At 44.6% G+C, this 19,163-nt stretch overlaps 1 protein-coding gene across 1 annotated transcript in view; it reads right to left on the bottom strand.

Annotated features, from left to right (window-relative positions):
* LOC146829304 (transmembrane 9 superfamily member 2-like) overlaps positions 1-19,163 on the bottom strand; it is a 669,393-nt gene that overhangs the window by 351,750 nt on the left and 298,480 nt on the right. The window contains exons 8-9 of the mRNA XM_085607971.1: positions 11,902-11,981; positions 2,051-2,159 (exon numbers count right to left, since the gene is read on the bottom strand). Coding sequence (XP_085464097.1) covers positions 2,051-2,159; positions 11,902-11,981 — 189 coding nt within the window. The remainder of the gene's footprint in view (positions 1-2,050; positions 2,160-11,901; positions 11,982-19,163) is intronic.

Raw genomic sequence — 19,163 nt, 5'->3', positions numbered from 1 at the left:
GCGTCAACAGCGGTTGACTTTCCTGAGATCCAAGATAGTATGCAGGCCCTTGTCCTTCTTGGGGACTAGAAAGTAGTGGGAATAACAACCACCACCTACTTCTGGGACAGGAACGCGCTCGATGGCTCCCTTGGCCAAGAGAGCTGTAACTTCCTGCTGGAGAAGGGCCAGATGATCCTCCGACATGCGGTGGTATTGCAGTGGCATGGCTGGAGGGGTAGCCTCGAAGGGGAGGGAGTTGCCCCTTCGTACTATCTGCAAAGCCCACCTGTCCGATGTGATGGTGCACCAGTGGGGGAGGTGATGGCGAATCCTGCCGCCCACTGGCGTTTGATGGGCCTGAAATGTCAGACTAGGAAGGTTTGGAGGCTGCTGCAGAGGTGGGGGGGTTGGTGGACAGGCCCGCCCGCTGGCCCCCGGAACCACGACGGTTGTTTCCACGTCCCCGGCCGCGCGAAGGTTGGGTAACTTGCTGCGGCCAGTGGCTCTGGGCGGGACGTAGCGGGGCACCCCTTCCGTAGCCACATAAGGGGCGAAAAGCAGACTGCGCAGGGTGGCTGGAGAGGCCCAAGGACTTGGCCAAAGCTCGTCAGTCCTTGAAACGCTCTAAAGCGTTGTCTGCTTTATTACCGAAAAGGACTACACATTACATGGGTGGGGACATTAGGAGAAAGTGAACAAATCTCATTACACTTTAATGGCCAGAAACAAACTTAACATCACTACATATAATGCCAAAGGGCTCAACAATCCACTCCAACAGCACTCTGTCTTGCATAAACTCAACATACTCCAAGTAGACATTGGGCTCATTCGAAACACCCATCTCCCATAGGAGGACTAAACTCGAATGAAATCCAGGGATTTCCCTGCACAATATTTCTCTTTCGGAAGGAAGAAAACAGCAGGAGTACGGATACTAATACACAATAGATGCCCAACGGTGACAGAAGGGACCCTCAAAGATAAAGCAGCTGATGGGTGGCATTAAAAGGAACTTTGAGAGATGAACCTCTAACATTGAGCTCTAGCTATAGCTGCAACCAGGGACAAGAACACTTCCCTACAGACTATATGTACCCTCAAAGCTTGGTCCCCAGCACCAATTATTTTTGTGGAGACCTCAATTTACTATTAGACAGTGTGGCAGATGAGGATCAATCTAGGTAAGGAACTGCTGAGACGCTCTCCTCGGTAAGCAATGCCCTTCTGGAAGAGTTGGGACTAGTGGATGCCTGTAGAGCCAGACACCCTCTAATGTGAGACTTTTCCCACTATTCAGGGCCAATAAAACTAATGCCAGGCTAGACTAAATTTTCCCAAATAAATGCTTTCTTCTGGATATGGCAGAGGCCATACAAGGTGTCATCATGCTCTCTGATCACGGCCCGTCATGTACCCTGACCCCCTTGCGTTATAGATCCCCCAGGAAAGGGACGGCTATGCCATCTCCAAGATTTTCTCATAAAAGACTCAATGACAGTTAATAATATCAAGAATATCTTTTTTTAATTAAATTAAAAAAAAAAAATATAAAAGAACAACATTACACAATATATAGCCCACAATTAAACAGAAGACACATCCGCCATGAATCTGTGGAATGCATTAAAAGCAGTCCTCTAGGGTGATTCCATTGCAGACGCAGCCCACATAGAACAAATGCTTGAGGCCTTTCTCGCACAGCTCATGGCTAACCTCAAAGATCTCAAGCAGCCGATATAGCATTATAAATCAATGACCTACGAAATAGCCATATGGTAACATACAATACCTTAACTATACACATTGTTGCAAGCATTTACATTAACACTGTCCCTTTTTGGTTTTAAAGCCTTAAGAGATGGCCAAAGCACCACAGTCGGGCACAAAAGGCATCCAGAGCCATACTACTAGACATCCTCAAAAGGCCTTCATGAGAGAGAAACCTTGTAATGTGCTTTGGAGTAGTGAATGCTAGAGCAAGCAGAGTGAATGTTAAACATGTAACTAAAACACAATTTGACAGTTAACAATGAAAAAAAAGTTTTTAAAAAGCGAAACTACTCACGGAAGAATCAATTTGATTATATCTTGCAATATCTCTATGAAGTGTTCGCAACATTATCATAGCTATCATGCCAGACAGGAAGATGACAATTACGAGGGAGTTTGTAATACTGTAAAACAAAATATGAAGTACCACATTTTAATCCTCTGGCATTGAAATATTACATGTATATACAGTACAATGGCTAATACCCAATTACAGCCGATAAAGTATTTCTGATTAGAAGCAACAAATGCAAACATTTTTATTTTAGTTGAATTTTCATCCGCTAAATGTCCTTTTTTGGCTCAACGGGTTACCACTTGTGCTTATGGAGAGCTGTTCAAGTCCTTGAATTTAAGGACATGGTTCCCCAATCTGCATGGGTTTCTCTGTATCTTTCTTCATCCCTGAAGAGACTCATGCCCTTTAAGCAAATTTATTAAAAGATTGGCAGAATTACCACGGGGGAAGGATGAAGGTTAGATCCAAGTAAACACTTCCACTTCTGCACATACCCAATACAGTGCTACCTTCCCACTCGGCCACTACTGATCAATGCACTTGATGCATCAGGAAAGGATCGCATGTGCGCCAGTCACAGACTCTGATCTGTAACCAGCTACTACAACATTTTTGATTGCCGTAACCCACTAGCAATAGAATAGCAAAAAAAACATACAGGACGGCAGGTACCTAAGTTCTGTTAAGTATAAATCTGCCACATTTTGTTGATTTTACACCAAAATGAAGTACCACAGCTTGCCTCCACACATGGTGTCATCTGTAAGATCTGTACCAAATACATGCAAACTAATTTATCAGAAGAAGTGCGGAGTAAAAAAACAAAGAAATCGTTAAAATAATTACTCCACTATCTTAGACTAGCCCCTTGTAGCCTTCAGTTAAGCCAGTTCTTTTTATTCTCCAGTGAAAGCTGCTCGCACCCAGGATCAATCGTGGACTAAGTTTCAATGTGGTAAGAATGAGGTATATTGGTTTTGGAGACCCAGACATACCGCTGTGCTTCTCTAGCTACTGTATGTACGCTGCTTACCAATGTCACAACTCTCCTGGGTGCTCTTATGGTGATCTAGACAACTTTGAATTAGAGTTTAGTTGAGGTTACTTACACAACCATCTACAACGGGGGTTGTCTGCAGGACCTGACCAATATGCAGTGTATTGCTGATAACAGAACACGAAGAAGAGCCATAAGAATATCAAGAACCATCGTCAAGCTACGGAGATCCTTCCCCCATGGTCGCCTAGCAAATTAATAGTATAGGTGACCAAGGACTTTTTACAGTCACTGAAAAAGATGATGAAGGATTTTTACTCAGACTATTTCTCCACCACTGGACCAACCAATTCTATCACAAACATTGCTGGCAGATTTGAAACCATGACATACATCACCTCTAAAACCACAAGATATGCCACATCCTAAAACTGTAGCTCAAGATGATCCTGTCACTTAACCTCAAGAGCATGGCAGACACACCAGTCAAGACATGCAAGGAGATGATCAAGACATGGGGGAAAATCACACTGACAATGATTCTGATACTTCACAGCAAGACACCCAGGATCCGGAATGTGATGATTATGTTCCAGTGGAGCAACCAAGTCTGGAACAAACATCAAGAAGCTCTCCACTTGATATATACTTCTTGGACACCTGGCTAGCCCACAACCCACAGTCCGAAGGCCAGTCCCAGTCACTGTGGGCAGCCAAGTCCGGCTGTGTATTGCCTTTTCACCGTGCACCTCATGGTCCAGTGGCCACCCCTGCAGATCTTTTGCAGTCTCCTCAAATATCTGGAAGTGGCCGGAGAGGTCCCCTTGATGTTGGGCCCACTGAAACCTCTGATCCCACTGCAGAGCCCGCATATGCTACGTGGCGTGATTTTACCAGCAGGACGCAGGAAGGCCATCAGTCCCAGCACCCTCAAAGTCAACCCCACTGAAATCTAGGACAGAGGCTCAAACATCAGGATCATAACCTGAATGTCCTGAACTCTCGTTCCTAGGGAAAGGCATGAAAACGAACTGTATCCAGAACAGTAGCGATGAAGAGTGTCTGGGAAGGAGTCAGGTGAGACTTTGGCACGTTTATAGTGAACCCCAAAGATGACTGGAGGTTCACTGAAGTCTGGAGGTGGTTAACAATTTCCTTGGGCGAGCCTACCTTCAACAGCCAGCCGTCGAGGTAGAGCAAGACTGGTTCCCCTGACCTCCGAAGGTGCGCTGCCACCACCGATGTCACTCATGAACACCAGAGGGACGCTGGGGAGGCCAAAAGGGACCGCAGCAAACTGAAAATGCTCCTCTCCCACCATGAACTGCAGGTAGCACCAATGGGCCGGCAAAAGGAAAAAGGAGTCTTACAGGTCCAACTCCATCATCCTGTCTTTAGGACCGAGGGCAGACAATACCTGGGCCAGGGTGAGCGTTTTTAATTTCTCGTTCTGGAGGAAGGCGTTGAGAGGGTGCAGAGCTAGAACAGGCCAAAGACCTCCATCATTCTTGGGCACCAGGAAGTAACAGAAATATCAACCACATCCTAATTCTTGTGCTGGCATCCTCTCAATATCCCCTTTGGCCAAAAGGGCTTGCACTACCTTCGGCAAAATGGAGAAATGGTCCTCAGTCAGTTGTTGGGGCAGATGATATAATGTGTGACGGGGAGCAACGGAACAGTAAGGGGAAGCCTTTGCGAACAACTTAGAGGACCCACCTGCACAACATCAACATAATCTCCTACGCCGACGACAGCCAGCTGATACTCTCCCTCACCAAAGATCCAGCCACCGCCAAAACCAACCTCCAGGTAGAAATGAAAGACGTCGCAGAATGGATGAAGCTCAGTCGCCTGAAACTGAACTCAGAGAAGACTGAGCTCCTCATCCTCGGACAATCCCCATCCGCCTGGGACGACTCCTGGTGGCCCACAGCACTGGGCTCCGCACCGACACCCACGGACCACGCACACAACCTGGGATTCATCCTGGACTCCTCCCTCACGATGACCAAGCAAGTCAACGCCGTCTCATCCTCTTGCTTCAATACCCTGCGCATGCTCCGGAAAATCTTCAGGTGGATCCCCCACCGAAACCAGAAAGACCGTCACCCAGGCCCTCGTCACCAGCCGAATGGATTACGAAAACGCCCTATACGCAGGAACCACCGCCAAACTTCAGAAACGTCTGCAACGCATACAGAACGCCTCCGCATGACTCATCCTCGACATCCCTCGCCACAGCCACAAATCCGCCCACCTGAGAAACCTGCACTGGCTCCCCGTCAACAAGAGGATCACGTTCAGGCTCCTCACCCACGCACACAAAGCGCTCCACGACATGGGCCCCAAATACCTCAACAACCGCCTCTCGTTCTACACTCCCACCCGCCAGCTCTGCTCCGCCAGCCTCGCCCTCGCCACCGTCCCACGAATTCGCAGAACAACCACCAGAGGAAGATCTTTCTCATACCTGGCAGCCAAAACATGGAACTCCCTCCCCGCACACCTACGACTGACCCAGCACCATCACACCTTCAGAAAACACCTCAAGACCTGGCTCTTCGAGCAGTAGCAGCACCCCCCTTCCCCCCCCCCCCCCTTCAGCGCCTTGGGACCCTCACGGGTGAGTAGAGCGCTCTATAAATATGATTGATTGATTGACAATGTGATTGCTTGCCAACTCGGCTAGAATCGGTGGATTCCACCCCCTGGGTGGCTGTGACCTTGTAAGAATACACTAAAGAGATTTGGCAGGTGGGGCTGCCGAAACGGTGGAAGGGGTGATGTGGTGGACAGAGGCAGGCTGAAGAAGAAAGAACAACCCACCTCCAGTATTGCTAAACCTAGAATTATTCCTTCAGAAAAAGCAACACAAACGTTTTTGATCTTGGCTTTACTTTTTGGGGATGATACAAGGCAGAGGTTCGGCATGAGGCAATCATTATCTGTATTATGTGAAATTGTTCTTTCCCCTATTCACTCTATGGAGCCTGTTTTTCTTTTTTTTTTTTCACCGTAGCAATTCCCTTTGTAACTCTGAGCATTTCTTGGAATAAGGTCAGGCTGGCACTACCCCTAGGTTGATTAGCAGCATAGGCATCTAACGGGGTGAGTTTAAATTCACCTGTTTTCGGTATGGCACACAGACTGATGAAGTTGTTGACTTGGGAAGCGGTCCTTCTGTACATCTATTGGACCATAGGCTTTAGTTATTTTGGGCATACTACAAGATGGCCGACATCTCCCTCCCTCCATTAGAATGTCAGCCACATACTCGTTGCATTCTTCAGAAGACAAGTGAGACACGCTTTTAGCTCAAATGCCCCCACATCGCTACGGTTCAAATAGTTATGAAACCACTGACTAGATATTGAGGCTAGCACTGTGAAGCAGCATTCCTTTATCTTTATTTAACCAGTTGCTGCAGTTATGCTAGGGCATACTGTAAGATGGCCGACATTTCTTTCTCTCCCTTCATGAATCTGCCATCTATTTCCAGTATTTTTCTGACAACATGTGGGACACGCTCCCAGTTTAAATGGTGTCTCACGTCCAGGTCGGCATTTTTAGTCTGAGTGTGCAAGGCGATTCCTGTCCATCATGCTGCGGGTATCCACGCTGGTTGTATCCAGCTATACATGTATATACTTGTTGTTTTTATACATCTAGCTTCTGTAGACCCCCTTTGAGGCACTATTTATTAGTTTGCTCTTATTTTTTTCTTCTACGTATGTAGAGACTGAGGTCCCCGCACTTGAATGACCCCTTTCCTGTCTTTGAAGCTAGAGACGGTTGATGGCCCACTAAAATGGGAATATAGTTGCCTGGATAGTGAGTAGGACTGTCTCCCTGAGGTAACACCAGTTCAAGGGGGTGCTGTACTTAGACATATTTACATTGGTTTCCATCGCTTATTGCTATTTTATCATTCTTTACTTTAAGCCTGGGACAAGCTACAGGTATTTCTTTGGATCCAATTCCTACAAGGTTCGTTGTGATATTGCGACCACGTTTCCATTTGTATCCATGAGGTACCTAGGGACTCTGTTGTTTGGACAAATGTGTCTGTTACACTCTTCCTTATTTAATGGTGAGGATTGCACGGTGATATATCCTAACATTTTTGATTAAGGGATGTGTATAGTCACTTTTGTAATGCACAAATCTAGCCCGCTTGTCTGGACACTTGTTAGGTTTGTTATCTCTGGTACTAGGTGACAGTATGTCTTTGGTGCATGTAATAACCAGGTAAGGTGAGCAGTCACCTAAGGACATATAGGATTTTCATGCACATTGATTGGTGTTATGCTAGTATGTGTTGTTACGCGCACTGGTTCGGTATGTATTAAATATGGGAAGTACTCACATAGGCCAGTAGGAGCTTTCGTGACCTATGCACTCATTGTATTTGTTTCTGTTATTTTAGATACTGGTTGGCCTGCTCTGTGTGTGTTTTTATTAAGCAGTGTTATGCCCTGAAGAAGGTGTGGTCTGTTCACTCTTCACCGCATGTATGTTGGCACCTGCGAAATAGGTGTGCTGGCACCAAGAAAATAGAAATGTGAAAGCAAAAGAAATAAAAATCTTGTGATGCCTCTATATATTGGCAAAATAGAATTTAAAAAAATGTGAATGTACAGTGCATACAGAAAAACTGTTTCTGGTCAAAAACGGAGCTTGGTCTATCGGATTGCATACTGTTATGTTTTCTTGATTTTGACAACTTTGTATTTATTGAAGTAATCCATTTAAAAAAAAAAGAGTGAAATACTATGGAGCTGCAAAATGTTTTCATGATTATATTTTTAATGTTGGTATGTATAGTATGAATGGTATGGATGTAGTCTGCAAGAATGGTGTCTTCTTTTGTTTTTAGGAAGATTGGCAACCTTTTGTAAAAATATGTTGATTTTCTTGCATATAAAGTGATGAAAGTTTATTGGTTTTTATTTATCTGCAAATAAAATAAAGATTTATTATTAATAATTAAAAAAGGATTGTGTCACTTTTTCTAAAGGCATCCCTCTAGGTTGAGCATTTGTGGAAGTGGGTTGTTCTTTTTTCTGCTTGTATGTTTTCCCCCGTCCCACTCCACATTGTTATTTATAGGGGACCCCTTTGTTTTCATTACTAAGAAGCAGGCTGACCTTGGATGTGGGGGCAGCGAGTACCACGTTCTTAGGCAAAACTGCTGGGTTGCCTGCTGAGGTGGAACAAGCTAGCGGTAAGGAATGCCTCATCAAAAGCCACAAAAGAAACGCTGGAATTGTTGCTGACGAGGCTGGGTAGACAGGCCCAGAAAGCAAGTGGTAGCCCTTGAAAAATTTAAGGGCAGACCTTGTCCCTGAAGAAGCTAGTCCCATCGAACGGCATGTTCATCAAGGAGGACTGAACGTCACCCGAGAATCTAAGTGATCTCAGCCAATCATGGCGACAAATGGAACAAGCATTGGCATAGCCAATAGGTCTCGCCTTTGGGACCTTATAACCGTTTAGCCATGCAACAGTTGCATAACTAAATACTTATAAGGTCCCAAAAGCGAGACCTATTGGCTATGCAAAGGGGCCATGCGGCCGCGAAAGTGAAAATGATCACGATCAAACATCAAGCTCTAGGCTGGCCTGGTAGCACTTTTTGGAGCCCTCTCAATAAGTCTCGCCAGACCAGCGCATGCGCTGGGTCAGGCGAGACCTAAAAATGGTTGCCTATGACATGCCCAATGGAGCCAGTGATGTTCAAACCCGACAGATTGTGAACTTGGCCACATCACTTCCATCCTGAATAGCCTGAGAAAAAACAGGGCAAAGGTCTTCCAGACCACGGAGGAGGGCATTTTCCACTGAGTCCCAAAGGACACGAGTATAGCATCCCAACAAATAGGAGGCCAAACTGGATGCAAAGAATAAGCATTTCCTGAAAGTCTCCACTCTCTTGGATTTCCTGTCACAAGGAGCGGTAAGGAAATTGCTGGAGTTGGTCTGACTAGTGGACGCTTGCACTATAAGACTCCAAAGAGGGGTGGTATGACAAAAATGCCGGGTTGCTTGGAGCAAACCAATAGTGTCTGGCAATTCACCAGTTAACTTGAGGGCCTGGAAAAAGGCTTTGCCTAAGTGCCTGGAAGGGTACCCATCAAGGCTTCATTGAAGGGAAGGAGAGGCTCAAAAGTAGTCTAACCAGGCGGCAGGACTTCGGTCAAGACAGTTATTTTACCTCCTTGGTGGAGATCAAGGACTACAGCCGCCTCACGCATAACCATGGCGTAGGAGGCCGATGCATCTTTGGCAGTGCCAGAAGTAGAGTAAAGGTGAGAAAAGGGCTGTCTCACAAGAAGTATCTAGCCAACTAGCCACGTTCAAGTCCTCATACTAATTGTAATTGGCATAGGGCCGAGCGAACTCATCGCCCTGGTCGTAAGTCCATCCCAAAAAGGGAGAGTATGCAATATTGCCTGCCTTGTGGTAAAGTGAGTGCGAAAATCTCTTTCTAATTCTGTTGTAATGTCAGTCGAAGTCAAACCAGCGTTGAGTCGGCAACTGAGAGGACAATCTTAACCACCTTTCAGATGGCAAGGTCAGCGTTGATGTACCCGGGCCTGGTGTGAGCAGGGGCAGCATCAGGACTAGAGCCAAGGGCAGAAGTGGCTCAGATGGTCCAGGGGAACAGACTGTGAATCTGCCAGTGGAAAACCAGATGGAAGGCCTCTTAATGGGCTTGAAGGAACGCCAGAGGGAGTCTGTAGAGCACCAAAGAGACAGAGCGCACCAGAGGGAGTCGATAGAGAACAAAGAGCCAGAGCGTGCATGAGGGAGTTGGTAGAGAACCAAAGAGCCAGAGCGTGACCCTGCTGAAAACTCTTCGAGCTAGCAATTCCCTATCTTTCTTCTTGCTGATGTTATAGACAGTAAGACAGGTAAGGAATTGAAAACTATTTCCCTATAGAATTAGGGTTCCACCACCTGCTTGCAAACGTTCGTCATATGGTGATGGTTGGTGTAGCAAATAGATCTAATTTAGATTTGCCCCACCATTGGAATATTACATTTAACAGATTTGAGCTTAACTCCCAATTTTCACAGCCTACGTTTTACCTGCTGAGGGAATCAGATGTTTGCAAGCCTTGGACAAGTTTCACTGTCAAGTTGATGTTGTATCACAGGACCCATTACCATAATGTGTGTGCTTCCAATGGCTACGGCTTGAATTTTGCCCCTACTTGAGTTTTCATATAATAGAATGTTGTCACACGTCAGTTTTTATCTTGAAATACTTTTAATGCATTAAGGGTAAAACGACTTCTATGAAAGCGTCTGAGCACTGAAGTGAAGCCACACTGGGTGGCGTTGAATTAATAGCGTTGACAGTCTGCTGTGAACCCGCACATACTTCTGATGTTTCTGATGGGTGAGCAGACCAAATTATGCATCCTCCAAACCTATAGAGGCCAGGACATGTTTTTTGTTCAAGGATTGAAGCACATCGCAAACTGTTAGCATTGTAAATGTTAGCTTTCTTAAATATTTGTTTAGTTCCCTTAGATCTTAAAAAGGTCTCCAGTCCATGTTTTTTTTCTGAATAAGGAAAAACCTGGATTAGAACCCCAAGTTGCTTTCACAGCCTACATAGATAAAAGGAAGAACAATGTCCTGAGTGAAAAGATCTCTGGCCATAATCATGCCTTCTATAAAAGCAGTATTGTTGCCGCATTTACTGATGTTATAGTGACTTGGCTGTACATGTATAGGTCTTGATTGTCTGAAGAGCACTGTCCACGTGTTTACCAAAACGGTATTCACCATCAAAGGACATATCAATTACATTTTATTGGACCTCTGGTCTAAAATTAGTACTGAGAAACCAGATCTCCTCAATAGGGCACATGTTACTATTTATCCGAAGACCGCATTTAAGAGGTCAAGGCATGCATTTATAAAAGCTGAAGAATTTCCCACGCCCTCCAGCAGGATAGCTTTGGCTTGTTCTCTACAACCATTACGTAATTTATCACAAAATGGAGCCATGTCATTAAGTGGAGTCTTCCATCGATGGCTGACAAGTCAAAGGTGACAATGTTTGTATTAACATCTTAGCTAATGGAGGCAACGTTCATGTTCTTTTCATACCTCTTCTTTGATGAGGAGGCTTTTAAGGTAGATGGTTCCACATTAGATAGACCAAACATCGGTCCCTTCGGGAAAGGAGCAGAGTGTCTCTGAAGGGGCTCTGAAGCTGCCTTAGGAACTGGTTATTTAAAGTGCTTTTTAACGACAAATCTCACAGACCTTAGGTTTATGGGCAGATTTACAGAGGTAGAAATGCACTTTTTTAAAACTTCTTTTCTCAATTTTCAAGATAATAAAGAAAACAAACCAACAATACATCAAGCTAAACACACATTAGGTGAGAGGATAGTGTCCCGTCACACATATATGGCGGGATTAGACCGAAGGAAAAAACAAAATGTACCTCTGATCTTGAAAAGTTTAGTCGATAAACCATATGCTCAGTCCAATGTGTCTCTATGAAATATGAGCCCATAGATGCGATCCGCTGCTGGAGTACCTAAAATAAAGCCACCATCTTGGAAGCTCTAGATGGATATCACAGCTTAGCCCCTAAATTTTACCCAGCAATCATATTGTCTTAAAAAAGGGCCTTGTGCCAGCCCTGTGTGGCCTAATTTGGACGGTAATTCTAGTTTGTCTTCGTGTTCATGTCTATACCCGGTCTAGTGCTTCTAAAACGGAGAACCCTCAAAGAACGCCACAAAAATGCAACAGAAGTGCTTATAAAATCTGTAGTCTGAAGATTATTCTTCAAAGAGCACGATAAAGAACTCACACTTACCTAAACCACTGGATGTTTGTCCGTGGCATACTTTCCAAAATATAGTCCCATCTGGAAACCCACTTAATGGTGTTATCTTTCTATGGAAGGAAGGAATTAAGGAAAGAAAAATCGCATTGATTAACTGTACCACAACAAGCTGCTTATAAAAAGTTACAAAAGAGTGACTCTACTCTGAAAATGGCCAAAGTTGGTGAAGGCATGAGCAATACAGCATTAATACAAACTGTTTATGTACATCCTACCAAAAACGTGTTATTACATGTTTTCTTAAATTATCAAGAGCTGTTTTCTCAATATGTTAAGCTAACTGCGCACTGGGGCAAAGTAGAGTTTTGTAGAAAACAAAAAAGAAAGGTTTGCTAACATTTTAATGGTCAGTGGCATCAAACTCTCAATTTTCTGGCACTTTTAGATTAAATCCTATTTTACATTTCACAACAACACACAGATAAAGAGAAATCATTTTTAATTTTTTATGGGTCTTAAAGGTTATAGAGAAGGTCACATTAATCATCCCATGTGGCAATTATTGGAATCGGCTAGATTATCAATTTATTCGGTATTGTTCAAAGATTGAAATACATATAATGGGGAAACCAAGCACACATTATGATCAATCAGAGAGGCCCTTGCATTTCGATCAATGGGATTAGCAATTAGCAATAGAATAGAAAATCAGCTGTGCTGCAACCTAATCCACCAACCAGCCTAAGAAACCCACTGGGCATATTTCCCCAGCCCACTGCCCAACTTTCTGGTATTTACAGGTGTAGAACCTAACAAGCTATGGGAAAGCCAAAGGTCTCGCCTATGATAACTACTGGCTTTATGAATGTTTTTTATTTTTATTTTTCTAGACATGTTGCACAGCAGCTTTGCTGCTGTGCAACACAACTTAAAGATAAAAAAAAAAAGTGCTATGATGCAGCCAGCGCTGCCACCTGCAGTAGCGCTTTTTTATATATATTTTTTTATTCATGACTCTCTTATTACCTGATCCTCTGCTGACTATACAACAAGAATACCAATACTGGATTGCTACACCTTTAAGGATGGACAGAACTAAGCCATTCAGAGTTGCTGTTCCCAGTAAAAGAAGTTGTCTTGCCTAGCACATCAGCTATGGACTCTGACAAACTTGATGCCATACTTCTGGCCATATACACAACAAGGATCTCCCATGAGACAAAAGTAGATGTGGTGGCCATCGTAAACTGGTTACTAACTAATTACAAGAGATTTGCAGAAAGCACAACCCAGTCAGAGAAGACACTAATTGCAAACCACAGATCTCCAGCAACAACAATGGGATTTAGCAGAGCAGGTCTGCTTCCCGGAGAGCTGAACAGAAGACACAGAGAATAGATCTCATCAGAGTAACATCTTTATAGTTAGCCTACATGAGGGCTCCAAGGGTCACAACATGGTGAGCTACCTAAAAACACGGTTCAAAGACTGTGTTCACCTCAGGACCTCATTTCCTTCTTTTCCATTGAAAGGGTCTATTGGGTGCCAGCTCTTCACCCTCCTCCACGTGCTTCTCCAAGGTAAATAGTTGTCAAATTTGTATATTCTGAAGATGAGATGCGATTTTATGAGCAGCAAGACAGACAGAAAAGCTCCAGAAAGACAACCAATGAATACTTGTCTTCCCTGACAACATGCTCACGGACCACCACCAGCAGGCCTCTTTTCTAAGGGTAAGAAGTATTTTCTGAGGGTCAAAAGAAAACAGAGATATGGGCTTAAATTCAACAATACTATTCCCTGCCAAACTGAAGGTGAAGAAAGGGCAGAAGAGTACTGTTTTACTACAAGTGAATGCGGCTTGCGAATGGGCGGAGAGCCAGGGCATATCTTCCCAAGCAGATGCTCTTGCAAAGATCACCTTGCTCACCTAGACGGTGACAAAGACTACATCAGAAACAGGCTGTAAATGTGTGATCTTCTTCGATGACCACATCCCAGAAGCAGGTCCAGGACAGCTGGCGTTCTGCAGCCCCCACAGCAGCAACTACCTTTCGAGAACCACTACAGCCCTCTTCGGACTCTTCTACAGTGGATCTAGATGAAGAGGACACCTCCTCACTCCTCCTGCAAGACATAGGATCCCCACCAAGAATCACCCTGCCAACCGCAGATGAACATTTATAATAACTACCATTAACATGGGGTTCAGCTAGGAAAATAATTATAATCTCTACATTCCTGTTGGCGACCCCTGGTGACCCTTGCACTACCCTCTTCGAGTGAGAAGTGGACAAACAGTGATCTCTTGTTCCACCAATAGTCTCTCCTCCCATCAAACCGCTTAAATGCTCTCATTCTATCTCCAAGTTCCTCGTAATTATCCTTATCACTGCGAGTCAGGGCGGGATTATTGGACCTCGTATTCCCCTTGTTACGTTCACTCAACACTCCTGCCCTCCTCCCCATGTGGGCCCTAACTGATGTAGCAATAGTTGTTGCGTTTCATTTCAAAGTGGGACCGCTGCCCCACAGAATTCCTACCAACTTGAGAGCTTCAAGCACTGCTACCCTGGTTGTCACCTGGTTGCAACACATATCCTGCATGCCTATTAGAGCTGGCCCACTATATAGACAACGGCACATGCTACCACACCCAGGGCACAGGCAACTGGCAAGGAGCTCTAGGTGTCAATATATCCAATCGCCAGTGGCACCATTGCTGCACCTAAACGGCAGCACTGCCCCTGATTATAGGCTACGCCTAAACCATTTCTTGCACCTGGCCTGGTGATGCCTACAAATAAGCCACCTATTGGAGGAATGTATGTATGAAAGTTGAAGCTATTACTAACAGTGTAGTAGCCAACACGCCACAAGGGGTTCTGCTAGGCTATGTGGCAAATATACCCCCCATAGCGCACAAACGTATTGCTATGATGCTCCTGCTGGCAAAGCGCCATACAGGCAGACATTGTGGGCATGCTCCTGTGCCAACGATTAATGACTGGTCATGGGCATTGCATGGTATCAAGAGCAATTAACTGAATATTGGCTTCTAATGCTAGCCGACAGCAGACCTGGAGATATTTGGGCTCCATTTGAACTATATATGGCAACACAACCCAGACGAGGACATGATTGAGGTAAATTGATTTAGGTCAAAATAGTGGGAATAGGCACAGCGATCTGGCAAAATGAACGAGGACAGCCTAAGCATATTGAGCTATATGTAAAGGAGGAGTTCTCCAATGTTAGCCTTAACCACTGTATTTTGAAAGATATCACGGCGTGGCCTCTAATGTTACGCAAAACCACTGTATACCTGTTATGATATTCTAGTCATACATACGCAGATATTGACATTTTACTGGATGATGTACAAGTTAAATATATGCATGTACTTGATGTTCACTGAAACTAATAAAAATAAAAAAATAACCCTGCACAAATTGCCCAACCTGACTGCCCCTAGCCGTGTGAAGCAGAAGTTAGTCTCTTCTTGGTAACAAATCCACTATGGGTGGTCAGCCAACATTTTGCAGCGGTGTATCAGCAATTAACATGAACCCAGTTAATATTTCTATCAAAGGAAGCTTGTTTGGAATATATAAAGTGGATGACTGATGAGCCAGTTACACTCAGTGATTTAATGCAAAGCCCACAGAATAGCTTTCATTCAATGTTTTCTGCCTTTCAACTCACTGAAGTGTTTAGAATAGAATGGACCCTCACCTTTTTACACACAGTGATTTAATGCAAAGCCCACAGAATAGCTTTCATTCAATGTTTTCTGCCTTTCAACTCACTGAAGTGTTTAGAATAGAATGGACCCTCACCTTTTTACACACAGCCCACCTTTAATCAACAGTTAGAGCCACTTGAGACAGTGTGACGATTAAAGCATGGGCTTGCTTCCACTGGCAGCAGATAGATACTATTGCAAGAGGCTCTGTTGCAGCAGCGGTGAAGGGTGTGTAAAATAAACTTGGCAAATAATAGGGAGAGGGGACAGGACAAAGCACTTGAGTTGGCAGACCAACCGACGGACTTCAAACACCTTTTCCAACATGACTGTTAAATTGCTTTAGGTGACTTAATGTAACATAAGAGTTATGGGTGGTGATGAGCACTGACAAAGAGGAAGAATTGATGGAACGTTACGAGTATGATCAAGTTTCCCGCCCCAGTCATGTATGTACAATCCGAGTACTGCAGATGCTTCAAAGAGCATGTCAGAGAGGGAAAGTTGCCTAAGCCTAAGCGGGGAAAAAAGGGCAAAGCAGGGGAGAGCAGACAGTCTCCTTTGGCAAGTCTACTCACCACAAGGCTTCGAGCACCTTTTTCAATATGTCTGCTACCGGTGCTGTATATTACAGGAGAGGTTAAGTCTGAGATGAGCATAAATAGAGAGGAAGGACTGGCATGAATGTACAGCCAGTGTGACACTTCTGTCTCTATCCATAACGTCAACGTTTGCATACCCCCTAAAAGGCCAGTGTTGAGTGTCACGTGTTGGCTGGAAAATAGCTTTTTTGCCCAATGTGGAGCCACATATAAATACCCAAAATGCCATCACTCATAATGTGTGGCAGTTCAAACACCGAATCGGTGTATTGTGGTTCGGCTCCACAGTGAAAAAGGCAGGAAATAAAGTCAATGTATGGGCGTTACCCTATTCTAACTGGGAGCAGATCAGGACCATTTAAAAAAAAGTAATGGCTAAAGGGGGCTGATCCAAAATCTCTTTTTTATTAGTGTTTTGATTGTGATTATGAATTCATCTTTGTACCTGCAAGGGCTAAAATGGCAGAGAAATCCTCAGACAACTAATGGAGATTCCACTGAACAGTAATATATAGCGCATGAGGAAACCTGTTCTCCATCTGCTTAAAAACCCCATATGTATGTATGTGGTACTTGTATTGCGCAAACCTAGCCAAAAGGAAGAGGAGCACTGTATATGGTCAAAGAAAGGGATACTGTAAAAATGTGGTTGCAAGGGCAGCTGGGTTCTGAAAGTAGAGGAGGACTGCTACTTCAAAGTGATGTGATGTTCTTTAAAGATCTGTGCCTTCAGATATTTCCTAACTGGGCTAGTGCTCTACTGATGAAATTATACAAGTCTAGTCATTCCTCATCCTGAGTGTATAACTAGAACAAGCCTGTTGCATTTTCCTTTTTAGGTCTTGCCTAGCGACGCAGCGCATGCGCTGCTCGCCTTGGTGAGATCTATTGTCATCTATTTGTGTTCGGAAGGGGGGGCAGGTGATGTGCATGCGTACGGGGACAGGAGATGTGCACACACATGTACGGAGGACAGGACATGTGCACGAGTACGGGTCATGGCGTTTTAGCAGAACACGCGCATGGCGTGCTTTCGCTTTACTTCCCTCCCCCCGTCGGGCCCCCTTGCTCGCTCCCTCCCTCCGTTGATCAGGCCCCTTGTGTTACATGTGTGTCTTGTTATCATTTGAAGTGGACTTCAAATGTGATCGCGTGTGTGGGGGTATCTTTTGAATGTTGCAGGAAGGGATATAGGATGGCGGTTAGCGGTATTCGCAACTGTACATGACTTCTCTGAGAGGACCTAATAAAGGCGTGCTGCGACATTGGAGTCTCCGTTCTCCTTCTTTGGTGATAATTGGATATTTGGGGCTTTTCCACACTGGCGACGTTCTGGAAATGCTTCCATAACCTCTAAGGATCTCCAGCAATTTCTTCCGGTTTTGCCTACTCCGTTTCGGCGTCCATGCTTGGATCCTCTCACACGCAGCTCTGCTATTGGCCACTTTGGATTTCTAGGTGGAGTGACGGGCTTACTGCAAGGATCCATTAACAGCCCAGTACTCAGCTGTTCACTATCGAAGGATTTTCTCGACAGAGTCTAATCTCAGGAGGAGAACCGCTTCAGGTTTGCTTTTCTCTTCTGTGACACGCACACATTTCTTCACGCATGTCAAAGCGAGCTTATTTTAAACGTGTCTGGAGTGCATGAATTTTACTGCATAGGGATCCACTTACTTCTTGTGCAGCAATAACTTTTTTTTTTTTACGCAATGACTGGAATTTTACCTCCTTCCTAGCAATCCCTGGTGAACCCCAAATTTAATGGGATATCTTGGAAGCAATGTTTCTGGCGTATGTTGATGTTTTGGAGGGTGAAGAATGTGAAGCTGACAGGAAGTTGGCGCTATTAACACACCATCTTGGAGGGATAAGTTTTAAGGAATTCAAGACTTTACCTGCGACATTGGAGTCTCCGTTCTCCTTCGTTGGCGATAATTGGATATTTGGGGCTTTTCCACACCTTGTGCTTCCATTATACAGGTGTGCAAGACCAACTGGGCTGTATGGAAGCAATGAAAGACTACAAGTCCCAGAAGGCATTAAGTTGTCACATGAAAGCCCAGGACGGAATGTTTGGTGATAACCTCTCCTCGCAGGTTGTGGGGTCTAGCTTATGATAAGTGGGGTTATTAGGACAGCTCTCCAGGCGAAGACAGGCTCAGGTAAAACCTCTAACGTGCTGGGTTATACGCACCTGGGCTAAGGGGTCTTCTTGGTTATCTTTCTTTGGCTTATTGCTTTATGTGGGATTTACACTGAAACTAACCAGGTTAAGTCTTTACCCCGCCAATGTTAACATGTTCAACAAGCATTTGCAATGCAATTGGTCTCGCATTTACTCGAGTTTAAGCTACTGGCATTGTAAATGAATGCCTTTTATTTATGTTGTTAAAACAAAAAGTAAAAGGCATTGTTATTTGCAATGTCATTAGCTTAAACTCGCGTAAATGCGAAACCTATTGCATTGCAAATGCTTGTTTGCACTTTCTTTACAGTCTGATGGTGTCCTTGCTGCCAATAGCCACTAGAGGAGATTATCTAGTCCGCCAAAAAGGCACTGGAGCCATCCATGAGGGCATTCATTGTGGATGATGAAGAGGGTTTTGAGGACAGAGCAGGCTGGGAAGGGGAGGCAGTGGAGTTCCCTCAGGGTGCAGGTGATGTGATCATACTCCTTTAGGGCCTTGGTGTAGCATGCAAGGTGACTTTAAAGGGAGAAGGTAGCCTGGCAGTGGGGCATTGTGCCAATCCTGATGCAAGACTACAAGGGCTTCGCTGGCAGTTCTGAAGTCACATTCTAGGAGGAACAGTTTTACAGAGAGCAGTCTTGGTTTTGTGGGTGATGTGTTCCTTGAGGGTGAAGGCAGTGTCCAGATATCTCCAAGTAACTTAACAATTGGAGAAAGTTGGGGTGCGATCCATTCCAGTCAACCAGATATGGA

This window comes from Triturus cristatus, chromosome 5_2 (genome assembly GCF_964204655.1).
Source record: "Triturus cristatus chromosome 5_2, aTriCri1.1, whole genome shotgun sequence".
NCBI classification, from domain to species: Eukaryota; Metazoa; Chordata; class Amphibia; order Caudata; family Salamandridae; genus Triturus; species Triturus cristatus.
This window is presented reverse-complemented; position numbering and strand designations above follow the sequence as displayed.